Raw genomic sequence first — 14,240 nt, 5'->3', positions numbered from 1 at the left:
ACAAATGGAAATTTATGTTACCTTTTTTTTAAAAGATTTTATTTTTTAAGTAATCTCTATACCCAACATGAGGCTTGAACTCACAACCCTGAGATCAAGAGTCAGAGTGAGTTCAAGATCAGGAGTCTACCGACTGAGCCAGTTAACCTTTAAAAAGGGAAATTTATGCCCTGCTTTTTATCAGAAAGGGAGAGGATAGAAAGTTACTCCTATGTCTGTGTTTCTTAATTGCCTTCAGCTCAAAATAATCCTTTGCCCACGTGGCACATTTTGGGTAACATATTTTGATCCCCTTCAGAACTGTCTCCTGTCACCTGGTTACTGACATATTTCCTTTGTTGTTATATGTTGGCTTAGAGACTATTTCCATATCCACATTTCCTCATCTGTATTCACCATTTAAAATTACAGTGAGAGTTTAAGGATTAAATGCTTCAGAAGAACATTTAGTTAGTAAAGCATCAATTTTACTCACTTCTGGTGTTTGAGCAGCTGAATTCCACATAACTGGTCTCTGAAGGAACACAATTTGCTTTGTAGCCAAATTCCCTTCACTGCAAATTAAAACAATAGTGTTAGTATTGGCAAATTAGTAATTCTTAATTTTACACTTGGCTAGAATATTCCACATGTATCCTTTGTAATATAATCTTCTGAACCAAAAATAATTATGAAATATGATTCTATATGAGTTGTAGCTGGAAAAACAAGAAAAAAAAATGCCTAAAAACTGAAGATAGTCATTACCAAAGGAAAATTTGTTTAAAACATGTAATCTCAATGTGCTAATGTAAGTATTTTTATCTTTTTTTGCCCTCTCCTAGTCTTTATCAAAATGCAAATTTCCACAGTTCTGTAACCACTACATATTTGCATTTCTGTGTTCTATCCTTTTCACTAAACACCCTTTCCTTGTTTGTACACTTGTGATCATATTCTTAATAGCTGCAGTCTCTCAAAGAATTAAGATACTAAAATGTATTAAGCCTTTCCTGTATTATTGGAAAATTAGGTTGTTTCCAGTTTTCCACTAAATTTTAAATAACGTTGCTGTAAAATATGGATAGTCTTCCTTATTCTTTTGACTTATTTCCTTGAGATAAAGTCTCAGGAGTAGGATTATTAGGTCAAAAGGGTATGATTTAAGCTTCTTGGTATGCATTGTCAAATTTGCCTCATAAGAAGAAGAGACCAATTTAGGCTGTCACATGTGAAAGATTTTATATACATTTTCAGATGAGGGACTTGAGCCACAGCTAGTTTTATTTTCAGATGCTTCTTTGTAGTCAGCTACTCAGTATTCTCCTTATTTAACTATCATCATGGCAAATTACCCCTTGCCAAAGACTACTTGGGGTTTGTATTTCTGTGAAATGCTTTTCACAGTCTCCAGGGCTTTATGGGGAGGAGTGTCTGTAGCTAATGTTGCTCAGTTACGACTTTTATTATGCAAAAAACCCAAACAAAACCTCACTATTAGCTGCATTTTATGCTGAGCTCTTTTTCTGGAAAACAAATGCAACATTGAAACTCTGGCCCTAGCGGTATATGTTAACCCCGCACCATTTGAAAATCCCAAACTTACTGATACTGTTGAATTTTGAGAAATAGCAAAATTTCCCCCAAAGTGGTAGTAAGAGACTGCTTCTTTTTTATTTTTATTTTTAAAAGAATGCTTCTAGTCTAATCTCATTTTAGTTTAACCTTGTCTTTAATTAGAAGAAAAGACTTGGTATGAAGTATAGTTGACCCTTGAACAACAGGGGGGTTAGGGGCATCAACTCCCTCCCCACTGCAGTCAAAAATCCACATATAGGGGGCACCTAACTGGTTTTGTAGGTAGAGCATGTGACTCTTGATCTTGGGGTTGTGAGTTTGAGCCCCAGGTTGGGAGTAGAGGTTACTTAAAAATAAAATCTTAAAAAAAAAAAATCCACATATATTTTGAACTCTCCAAAAACTTAACTACTAATAGCCTGTTGTTGACTGGTAGCCTTGCCAAATATATAAACAGTTAACTAACATATTTTGTATATGTATCATATACTGTATTCTTACAATAAAGTAAGCTAGAGAAAAGAAAATGTTATGAAAAAAATCATAAGGAAGAGAAAATACATTTACAGTTTTATACTATATTTATCAAGATAAATCTGCTTGTAAGTGGACCCGTACAGTTCAAACTCATGTTGTTCAAGGGTTAACTGTATATTGTTACTTTTGGGAACAATCATCAGGAGACATGGGTTGTGATGTAGGCATACAGGGAAGAGACTAGCAGTGTGCAGAATAGGCTGGTCTGTGTTTGGAAGTACAGAATATGCTGGAAAAGGCAGTGGCTTTGGAGCCAAGGAGATCCTGGTTTAAATCCCTACTCTACCATAATAGCTGATGATACCATTTTAGCAAAGTTTTTAAATTCTCTCACTTTCATTTCCTGTCAGGGACTTTGCGAAGGATAATTATGTTGATGTGTATGAAGACCTCCACTGTGCCTGCCCCTAGAAGGTGTACGACAAATGTGATTTCCTTCTACTTTTTCTATTTGTTTAATGAAATGTAGGGTGGAGTTAAGTGGGAGGGAAAAGTCTTAGAATCTAGAATATCTTCTAGAGAGAAAAGTCAAGGGAGAAGGTACCCGAGAATACAGAGGAGGTTTTGGGTAATGTTCAAAGTGTGTGATTCAGGTAGAGAATCCCATGAGGGAACCAGGCCTAGAACTATGCAAAGATGAGGAGGAATCAGGGCAGAATTATTCTTCTTGAATAGAAAGCAGGAGAATGTCAGGGTAGGGATTGTGAGTGACCTGGAGTGAGTTCTTTCCAACCCATTATATGCTGAGGCAAGTCTGAATGCCCAAGGATGTGATGTTTGACCTAGAGCAGGCTTCTCTGGGATGCCTGGGTGGCTCAGTGGGTTAAGTGTCTTTGGCTCAGGTCATGATCCCAGGGTCCTGGGATCGAGTCCCACATCAGGCTTCTTGCTCAGCAGGAGCCTGCTTCTCCCTCTCCCTCTGCTGCTCCCCCTGCTTGTGCTATCTCTCTGACAAATAAATAAATAAGTAAGTAAAATCTTAAAAAAAAAAAAAATAGAGCAGGCTTCTTGACCTTTCCTAATGGGGTAAAACAGTCAATGAAGAGATGCCTTCTCAAAGGCTGACTATCTTAGGACAGTCTCCAGAAGCCCAGGTAGGACTGTGGAAGGTCAGCATTTTCCCATCTCTTGGGGAGGTCCTTAGAACAAGTGCCTCAATTTGAAATATGTCTGAGACTGCTATGTCCCTGATTTTCTGAGGGCCATTCTGATTTTTTTTCACATTGTTGTTGTTGTTTTAGTTTATTTATTTAAATAATCTCTATATCCAATGTGGGGCTTGAACTCACAATCCTGAGATCAAGAGTTGCATGCTTTTCCAACTGAGCCAGCCAGGTGCCCCAGGGCCATTCTGATTTAAAATGTGTCCTGCTATTTTCAGAACATCCGTGAGATATGGAACCCTTTTTGGTCTGGAGAATCTAAGCATGGTAGAACTAAGGGGAAGAGGTCTGAAGCCTTACAGAGGGACAACTGTTTGGCAGGGCAAGTGCCTCACGGTCTCCAGTGGCTCCTGAGGTAATTCTATTTACTGAGCTGGGATGGAATGTTTGCCTCACAGCACAGATTTTGAAAGTATTTGACTGATGGTGTCATTATAGGACTGGAGAGTAGTTCAAATGTCCTGGATGCTCAGAGGTCAGGACCTATGTCTCCTATTCCCTGCAGCAATTTTCATCCAAAAAGTTAACTGAGTAATTTTGTATTTTCCTGCAAGGAATTTAAGAATCTTCAACTTCTCTTTTAGACTATTATTAATAGGCAATCATGCTTTGATGTAACAGAAATGAAGGCAGCTTTTGAGAAACGCTAGATTTACACATAAGCTCTGAAAGAGCACAACCTGTGTTGGTCAAGAGTGTAAGCTGCAAGGATAAGCTCGTCAAGGGAATAGTCTGCAAAGATACGAAAACATCCATTAGTTCTTCCTTCCTGAGGGCAGCAGATAATCCCTGGGCCCCTGTTAGCACGAGGGCACAGGCAGCACGAGGGATGGGTCAGCCAGGGCAGGCCTGGGGGGGCTAAGTTCCCTGCAGGCAATGGTGGGGAGCAGCATGAAGGGATAAAAGGGCCCAGACTGGGGAAGGGAAAGAGGGTCATTAGTACAGAAGAAGGACCAGGAGAGCATCATGACTCCAGAGGCCAAAGTCCATGTAGGACCTGGGGCACTGATCCAACCTAAAGGAGATAAGGCAAAGGTCAGATCGGTTGAAGTAGAGTGAAAGGATAAAGCCTCAGTCAGCTCTTGGTTCATACCTAGGGTCAGGCAAAAACCAGAGGGCAGGTGTAGACCTAGAAGAAGTAAGAGAGACCACCAGCATTGCTGCTGTCCCTGGGACAAGGGCCTTTTGCTCTCTGTCTTGGTATTACACTCACCTTTTAATGTGGGCAGACACTAGTGTAGGATCTGGGGAGAGTGAGCCAGGGATTGTATTTACAGTATAAGCAGAGGAGTGAGGCCACAGATGGGAGAGAAAATGGGGTTTTGACCAGCTCTACAGCTTCACACTATGAAATGTGCGGACACATCGTTTGTTGGTGACATATTTATTAGAGAGGCAGTTGAGTGTGGGGGAAACAGCACGTATGGCTTTAGAGTCAGACCAACACTGGGTTTGCATCCGAGTGTTGCCACTTACTAGCTATGTGATGCTGAGCTAGTCACCAAGACTTTCTGAGCCTCCTGTTTCTCTTCTGTAAAACAGAGGTGGTGCTAACAATATCAGTGAGGTGGTGGAAGTAAAATTCTTAGCATGGATCCTGAAGCATAGCAGATGGTCAATGAATGTTTCCTTCTCTCTTCCTTACCTTCTTCTATGCCTTTCATATGAAAACAAAAAGAAGACTTTCTATTTGGGTGTTGTTTAAGGGAGCAGGGTTTGCTATGGCATCTACAGACTACCAAGAAAAAGACTGGCTTCCCAAAAACAGAAGACCTTATGGACTAAACTAAGAAGGGTAACTTGGATTTGGATGGTGCTTTTGGTGTACTGAGTCCTTTCCTTGTAAATGAGGACAGTTGTTTCTTATGATAGCCCCCCCCTACTTCTAGAAAGATTTTATTTTTAAGTAATCTCTACACCCAACGTGGGGCATGAACCTACAACCTCAAGATCAAGAGTCACACACTCCACTGACTGAGCCAACCAGGCACCCCTCTTATGATAGCTCTTTAAGGTGGGCACAAAGGTACTATTTTCCCCATTTTGTGGATAAGGGAATTGAGACCCAGAGTTTTTAAGAGTTTTGTCTTGAGGCTCCTCTATTTCCCACACCACCATACTATCTAAAGGAACTCAGTAAAGCCCTGATTACAGAGAAGAGTGACCTAATTTAATTCCATTCTGACTGGAAAACTTTGTAATGAATGGATAAGCATAGACTATTTTGCAAAAGTTCAGATATTTATGTAGCATCTCCCAAATGTATCATTTCAGCTTATAATGTTTAGGAGTTGTAGTGGAGAATAATGAAGAAAATAAAGACAAGTGTTCATTTTTTTCCTGGACCAATTAGACTATTTAAACAGACCACACAGGTCCTAGTGTTCGGATGGCAAAAGCAAAGAGAGACAGGAGCAAGATCTTGGCCCATGGCATTTAAGTGCCACATAAAAGGTGGATCATTGAAACTGTGCCTTAAAAAATTCGCCCCATGAATTCAGTTAAGAGTGAACAGCATTACTAAACAAGCACAGAAACAAAATTAAAAAGCAGTTCTATCACAGTTTGATAATATCTTTAGTGGCATTTAAACTTTTAGATTGTTTTTGCAGGAAGTAATGAGGACAACATGAACTTGTGCTTGGTCTAATATTTGCTTATGATTTCAAGTATCTTTTAAAGATTTTTTTTTAATTAATTTATTTGACAGAGAGAGACACAGCGAGAGAGGGAACACAAGCAGGGGGAGTGGGAGAGGGAGAAGCAGGCTCCCCACAGAGCAGGGAGCCCGATGTGGGACTCGATCCCAGGACTGTGGGATCATGACCTGAGCCGAAGGCAGTCGCTTAACCAACTGAGCCACCCAGGCGCCCTCAAGTATCTTTAAAAAAAAAAAAAAATTTTATTTATTCATTTGACAGAGAGAGAGAGAAAGAGAGAGCACAAGTAGGGGGAACGGCAAGCAGAGGGAGAGGGAGAAGCAGGCTACCCGCTGAGCAAGGACCCTGATGCGGGACTCGATCCCAGGACCCTGGGACCATGACCTGAGCCAAAGGCAGACACTTAACCATCTGAGCCACCCAGGTGCCCCTCAAGCATCTTTGAAACAGACCTAGAATGCTTAGAATTTATGGGTAGGTGGGAGCAAGTCTTTCTACATTCTTCAAAATATAAAAAAACCAAGATCATGGTTGATGGTCCTGTGTGAATTGTAAGTTGCTCATGTCTAGTCTTGGAATTCCTGCTTATGGTATTCTCCCACCGGAATGCCCATGACATCACCTCTGCCTCTTTCCAGGCTGCCCATCTTTTGAGATTCATTTCAAGGTGACCTCTTTCAGAAAGTCTTCAATGATCCCTCAACTGAAGAGCAACACCTCCTTTTTGGGACTCCCATGGAACCCTCATATGGAGCTTTACCAGGTCTTGCTGCTGGTACACGTTTCCCTCCTACCACGTCTGAGCTCCCTGAAGATCTTGTCTCCTCATCTTTGCATCTTCCATGTTAATTAACAGAAAGTCCCCTTTCTAAATGGTGCTCAGCAAATATTTGAAGACTCAAAGACTGTATGAAAAGGTGGTCATTTGGTTTCTGTGATAATGTATTGATGTCCAGAACATGCATAAAAAAAATCATAAAAGTGAGCAAAGTCTTGGAGGTGAAATAAAAGGCTTCTTAGGTATTTTTACATTTATGATGTTCACTGACGTTTATTATGACTCTTTTAAGCTTTAACTATTCCTTTTCTTCCTCACAAAACCTACCCTTCAGGCACAGCAGCTTATGATAACTGTAGCTTAGAGAATTTTATGTTAATTAGAGACATTAAAATGGCCCATGTTATAGCCAAATTTAAAAATAATTCACTTCTCCCCTTCCCTAGCTGCTTCAGGAAAGGGGAAAATTTTCTTAAATGATATACCAAGAAGGGTAAAAGATAGATACATTTGGGGGTGCCTGGGTGGCTTAGTCGTTAAGCGTCTGCTTTCGGCTCAGGTCCTGATCCCTTGGTCCTGGGATCGAGCCCCGCCTTGGGCTCCCTGCTCGGTGGGAAGCCTGCTTCTCTTTCTCTCCCACTCACCCTGCTTGTGTTCCCTCTCTCACTGTGTCTCTCTCTGTCAAATACATAAATAAAATCTTTTAAAAAAAAAGATAGATACATTTGCCTATTTTAAAATTAAAAACTTCTGTTAATCAAAAGACATCACAAAAAGAGTAAAAAGACAAGCCACAAAGAATTAGGCAAGATAATTACAACACATGTAACAAATAAAGGACTGATATCCAGTATATATTAAAAAATTCTTATAAATAGAACTTTAAATGTGGGAAAAAGATTTAAATAGGTGCTTTATAAAAGAAAAATCCAAATGGCCAATAAACATATGAAAATGTGCTCAATCTCAGTAGTAACTGGGTAAATACAAATTAAAAGCACACTAGGATGGCAAAATGTAAAAATTTGACAGTATTTTTATTGGAGCAATGGGAACTTCATATTCTGTGGTTAGGAGTGTAAACTGCAACATTCCACTTGGAAAGAGTTTGGCATTTATCTAATAAAGCTAAAGAAATGCCCCATGACCCAGCAATTCCACCTCTAGATCTATACCCTCGAGAAGCTCATGGCTGTGTGCACTAGGATCCCTGCTCATGTTCAGGACAGTGCTGCTTGTTATAGCCAACCACTGGAGGTAACCAAATCACTAGTAAGCAGGATGGATAAAGAAACTGCTACATACAACAAGGGTAAATCTCACAAACAATGTTAAGTGAAAGAAACAACACGTTGAGGTATATTTTATATATGTATATCCATATGTATAAAATTAAAGAACAGGCAAAACTAAATTGTATTGTTTAGGTATGCATGCATGAGTGATCAAACTCTTAGGCAAAGCAAGGAAGTGATTATCCTAAAAATTAGGATGTTACCTGTGAGTGAAAGGAGTAGGAAATACATGGGGGTGCTTCTAAGATGCCAGCAACAGGTGGACTGTTTCTTGTCCAGTGGAAATTATACAAGTGATTACAATTACACCCATTTGTGTTTTGTGCACTTCCTACGTGTCTGTTTAAGACAAATTGTTTTAGGAGTACGTGCAATGGTGACATGTGGGAGAATGTTTGTAGATTTACACATGATAAATATGCTCCCTCCCCTTTCACATTTATTATTTGGTAAAAATCAGTCTTGAATTCTTGGGTTTTGAATTAGAAGAGGTCTTTAGGAATTCATTGGCCTGTATTCATTTTCCCTTGAATATATGCTGCACTTTCCTGTTTTTTTGGTTAAGATTGCCAGAGAAAGGAAATAATTTGTGGTATTCGTACCTTAACTTTCTACATTCTACGCACATGGCAGACATCACTAATTGGTCCCTGCAGCCTTTTTGCTAAGCCTGGCTCTAGTCTCAGAATCCTTGGATTTTATAGCGTTACAGGCAGCCACTACCAACAGATCAGTGCTGCTACAGGAGATGAAAGTGAGTAATAAATAGTTAGACCTATCTGCCACCAGGAGTATTCTGCTCTCTAAAACTGCTTTTGGAAGATCTGTTCTTTCCTAAAGGTCCCCCTCAGACACCACAGTTTTCACAGACCTGCCCTCCTCCTTCACGGATGTCTTCAAGCATATTCACCTGCCTTATGCTCAACTCTTTTCATTATTGCTTCCTCAAGAAGACTTTTTTAGATATTTCTCCTCTAATTCCCCACATCCCCCATTAGATTTTTTTTAAAGATTTTATTTATTTATTTATTTATTTATTTATTTATTTATTTATTTATTTATTTATTTAGAGGAGGAGGAGGAGCGGGGGCAGGAGCAGAGGGAGAGGGAAAAGCAGACTCCCTGCTGAGTGCAAAATGGGGACTCTGAGATCCTGACCTGAACCAAAGTTAGAGGCTTCCCTGACTGAACCACCCAGGTGCCCCATGCCTCCTTCCCCCCTTTAAATTTTAATACTAAAGAGGGTCACCTGGGTGGCTCAGTTGGTGAAGTGTCGGACTTCGACTCAGGTCATGATCTCAGGGTCCTGGGATCAAGCCCTGAGTCTGGCTCCTTGCTCAGCAGGGACTCTGCTTGTCCCTCTGCCCCTCCCCCTGCTCATACTTTCTCTCTCTCTCTCAAAAAAAAAAAAAAAAAGTATCTTTAATACTAGAGATATGCTGTGTTTGTGCTTAGGTACAGTGACCTTTTGTAGGGCCACAAACCACTGTAGTATCTTAAGATTTCTTCACCTCCTCCCACAACCAATTTTCACTACCCTGGGGCAGTATCACTCCTAGTGTGAATACAGACTGTAGACCTCCACTGCAAGACCTGTCGTGATCTGTTCTGCATTAGTTATGTGTGTGTTTTTAAAAGATTGTTTATTTAAATTCAATTTAGTTAACATATAGTGTATTATTAGTTTCAGGGGGAGCTGCATTAGTTATTTGTAACCATGTTGTGTCTCCAACCCAGTTATGAAGCCAGAGTCAGTCTCTAGAGTGGATAAAATATTACCGTTTACATACCAGGCACTCAATAGATACTTGAGTTGAACTGAAAGAACATTTTAAAATAAAATGTGAAAATGTGATTCAGTTTGAATACAACTGAGCTCGTTTCAAATGAGTGGCTTATCTGCAACTGCTTGGTCGCTTGTGAAATAAACATACTCTTATAAAAGCTTTCATTTATGGTTCCAAAGTCCTTTAGACTAGAGGAAACAGAATTGTTACGTTAATTTATATTTTTTGATTAGTTTTGTATCATTTCATTCATTAACTGCCATGTTTAATGTCACAACTCAGAAATGAATAAATTCTTGCTTTTAAAATATGAAATAAAATTCACTTTTTAAAAGCAAAATTATAAATTTTAGCATGCACCTTTATAGCTATGTGCTTAGTCACAAAGTTCCTTTGCCTTATGACCCTGGTTTGTTTCTCAGGGTCATACTCATATTAGTATGCTTGCGTTAAGAACTAAAAAGAGCACTCCCACAATTTAGCTCCTCCCAACCCCTCCGCCTGACAAAATGTTAAAAATTTAAGTTCAGATGAGGAAGCGATAACTGGAAGTATCTACAGTAGACAAGTTGACTATTTTAAAAAACGTGGCCTTATCAAAATGCTGCTCACTGCAAGATTACTATGAGCTTAACTCTGAATTACACCATACTGTTTCTACAGAATTTAAATTAGAAAGGGAAGAGAACTGCATTAAAATGGACCAGACATGAAGCCCTAGCCTTTCTCTCAACTGTGTATAAATATGCAGCTTCTGCTATGGCTGCCACTTGAAGGTTGAGAGGAAATCCCTGGGGCACTTAAGTGCCTCAAATGACTATGTAGACTTCTTGTGCTTCTGGGCTGTGGTGACCGCAAGGCTGTGGAGCCTTTTCTGCAGGGGCTGCAGAGAACGCAAGACAGAGCAGGGCCCCCAACATCACAGCGAAAAGATAATTTTCTCTTCTTGTTATTCAGATCTTGTTCTTAAGGACCAGACTTGTTCTGTATTCTCAGAACAGTATAACTTGATTCACTGTACCCGAAAGACCCTGTCTTTAAATTCTGTCTTCTGAGATATGAGGGTGTACACCTTTCTTCTATATTGTGTTCTAAAATGCTTTCTCTCTCTGTAAGGCTATAATTCAGTGTTTCTGAAAGTACATCACAATCACCTTGGGTTCTTGTTAAAATGCTCCTCCCCCACCCCCATCCCTTTCCAGATTATTATTCAGGAAGAGGGGAATGAACCTGCTGGTTTGAGGTAGCTAAACAGAGGGAACTTGGGCTCCTCTTACATTTTATTCTGGTGATTATTTTAAGGTCAGCAATATTAACTGCTAGTTGGGCTAATTTGATCCTCTACCAGATTTGCCCTAAGAGTTTAATGTCAATTTTCACCTTGATTTCTCGAAAAGAAAATAATTGGGCCCATCTGTATAATCACATAGTGATAACGATTAAGAAGGGATGCTGGCAAGTTTTCACAGCTGACAACAATAACCCTGGAATAATGTAGTGCTATCCGATTACCACATTATGATGTTTCCATGGCAATGTCGCTTTAAACAGTGGTATGATATTGCCTACGATAATGAAGCAACAACCTTAGTAGTAAGGACACACTGGGAAAATATTTTTATGCAAACTAGTAACAGAATATAATTGAGTAATGAAAGAAATGGAAGGGAAATACCTTATGTATAGACAGTTCAAGTTATGGTTTAGGTGACAGAAGAGTGGGAAAAAGTTGAAATTGCTTAAGACACTATTGTTGTATAAAAGGCAAAAATATTTAAGGAGGAAAATTTTTACTGGAAAGGGTTCTAAGTCATGTGGGCCCCCCAAAAAAGATCATGACAGATACTGGTTTTTCTGGGTGTGGGTATACTTGTAAGTCTGTATCTTTATAGTGTTATTTATTTCTGTTCCTTTACTTGGCTTGTAATCCTCAGTGCTGATTTAGTATACAGTGAACTATAGTATTTACATTTTCTGAAATATCCTGATTTAGGACAGGTTGAGCAATCACCCTTGCATAATTGGTTTCAACTTCCTCGGGATTTTGGTTCTGCTAAGGGATTAGGTCCCATAAAATAGCTCTAATTTTATGGTCTTGCTTAATCATCATGACAATCCAGTAAAGCTGATATTATTGTGCCATGTTCCAGCTGAGGAAAATGAGACTTAAGGATTTTAGGTGACTTCCCAGGGTCACATGGCTAGTTCATGGTGAAGTTGAAATTAAAATGAGATCTGTTTTTAGTTCACAGCCTGGATTCTTCTTCTAGTTTTAGAGACAAAAAAACTTTCCGGCTCTATCATCTCCCTTGACCAAGATGAACTATATGTAGTATTTTTCTTTATATTTAAAGATGACATGGCTGACAGTGAGTACTACCTTTGTGTGTACTGAAGCAGCTAAGACAAGCATATGATTGTCACAGAGAGAGCGTATTTGGACAAGAATAAGAAGGCAGAGGATTAACAGGTTTTATCAATAATCTTTGTTACCAGATAATAACAATGAACTTTCACCTTCATCCTAGGGCGTCTACCTTGCAGGCACCTAGAAGGACCCAAGTTACAAAATGCAAAGGAACAAAATAAATATCAATATTACACAATGTTCCTGGCATATGGAAGAACAGTAGACATTGTTCTAGTGTGCCTTGTTGCATAAGGGCGATTATTGTTAAAAAGTATTTTTCTACTATTTTCTATCCAGGGTAAATAGCAGATTCTAAATGGGGATCTGTTAAATGGTTATGATATGAAGATTCCATCCAACTTTGGCAGTTTGTATATTCTTTTTACTGCTCCTATACAACCTATACTTGCCTAGGTACATAAGTTTGACCTGCCTCAACCCGAATGCAAGCCTGGTTATGTACTAAATTTAAGCTTAACCAGCCATAGTCTCCTTCAAGACACACTATATATAGTTTCACATCTATTTATTAATTAATTTTTTAAAAAAGATTTTATTTATTTATTTGAGAGAGAGAATGAGAGAGAGCGAGTACATGAGAGGGGGGAGGGTCAGAGGGAGAAGCAGACTCCCCGCCGAGCAGGGAGCCCGATGTGGGACTCGATCCCGGGACTCCAGGATCATGACCTGAGCCAAAGGCAGTCGCTTAACCGACTGAGCCACCCAGGCACCCTAATTTTTTTACTTAAAAAAAATAACAATAGATATGTGTTCCTTGTAAGAAGTCAAATCACAGAAAATGTGTAAAGACAAAGTAGTCCTGTCCCCCATCCATAATTCCAAGAGCTGACCATTTACTAGAATTTGCTGTATAGCTTTTTAACCTTCACACACACCACTCCTTTTGATAGACATTTATATTGTGTCCAATTTTTTGCTCTTACAAAGTTGTTTAATGAGCAGTCCTGCAAGTGGCCTTTTTGCTATTTTAATTACACATAAAGATGAGCCTTCACAAGGAGGGCCTGAAAGTCCTACTCTGACCCCACAGTGCCTCAAGGGGTCCTAGGGATACAGGAGAAGCTGGGATGGTGGTGGGGGAGTGGTGCTACCTCTGCTTCAAAACCCAGTGTACAGCCACTCCTCATTCCACCGAGCTGGGCCTTCTACTCACTGGGGACAGTCTGTGACCTTATGCAGTTCGACACACAGGACAAGGTGGTTAAGTCAAGTGTGGCTCCAGGTTCTACCACCTTCTCCCTTCACATTATACTTGAGACCTCTTTTTTCCCACCTGGTAGGCTAGACCTAATCAGTGCCCAATCAGTCATTCATACCATCTTAAGAAAATATTTTTTAAAATTTTATTTTTAAGTAGCCTCCACCCTCAACATGGGGCTTGTACTCAGGACCCTGAGATCAAGAGTCACATGCTCTACCGACTGAGCCAGCCAGGTGTCCCCAGAAAAATGTAGACTCTTAGAGCAGAATCCCTGAGTGAATGGGAGGGAGGTGATAAATATATTTTTCACTGGGGAAAAAGGAACATGAAAGGTTCAAAATTTAGAGTACTTTTAGGAAGAGCTAACTGTAATGAGCTAGATGACCCCCTAAATCATACACCTATGAGAACCATCAAAAAGAGATGAGAAGGCCACGTACACAAATTATTCTTTTTTTTTTTTAATTTGAGAGAGAGAGAATGAGAGAGAGGGAGTACATGAGAGGAGGGAGGGTCAGAGGGAGAAGCAGACTCCCCACTGAGCAGGAGCCCGATGTGGGACTCGATCCAGCGACTCCAGGATCATGACCTGAGCCGAAGGCAGTGGCTCAACCGACTGAGCCACCCAGGTGCCCCGTACACAAATTATTCTGAGAGGGGTGGGGAGTGGACTAGACCAATGCTTGGGCATGACTGTGAGGGGTAGAAAGGCAGGGATGAGGAGTTCCTTTCTCACTACCTTCTGCAAAATTCCTCTAATGTTAAGGAGCTTCAGGGGCTTGTGAAAATGCAGATTCATGGGTCTCACCCTCAAAAGCTTCTGACTGTTCC

At 40.0% G+C, this 14,240-nt stretch overlaps 1 protein-coding gene across 1 annotated transcript in view; it reads right to left on the bottom strand.

The window, feature by feature from the left end:
* Positions 1-14,240, bottom strand: part of RFTN2 (raftlin family member 2) — a 65,957-nt gene that overhangs the window by 10,693 nt on the left and 41,024 nt on the right. Inside the window, exon 8 of the mRNA XM_035007458.1 lies at positions 476-554. Within this exon, the coding sequence (XP_034863349.1) occupies positions 476-554 (79 nt within the window). The remainder of the gene's footprint in view (positions 1-475; positions 555-14,240) is intronic.

Source organism: Mirounga leonina, unplaced genomic scaffold (genome assembly GCF_011800145.1).
Source record: "Mirounga leonina isolate KUSES-001 unplaced genomic scaffold, KU_Mleo_1.0 Mir_151, whole genome shotgun sequence".
In the NCBI taxonomy this organism is placed as follows: Eukaryota; Metazoa; Chordata; class Mammalia; order Carnivora; family Phocidae; genus Mirounga; species Mirounga leonina.
This window is presented reverse-complemented; position numbering and strand designations above follow the sequence as displayed.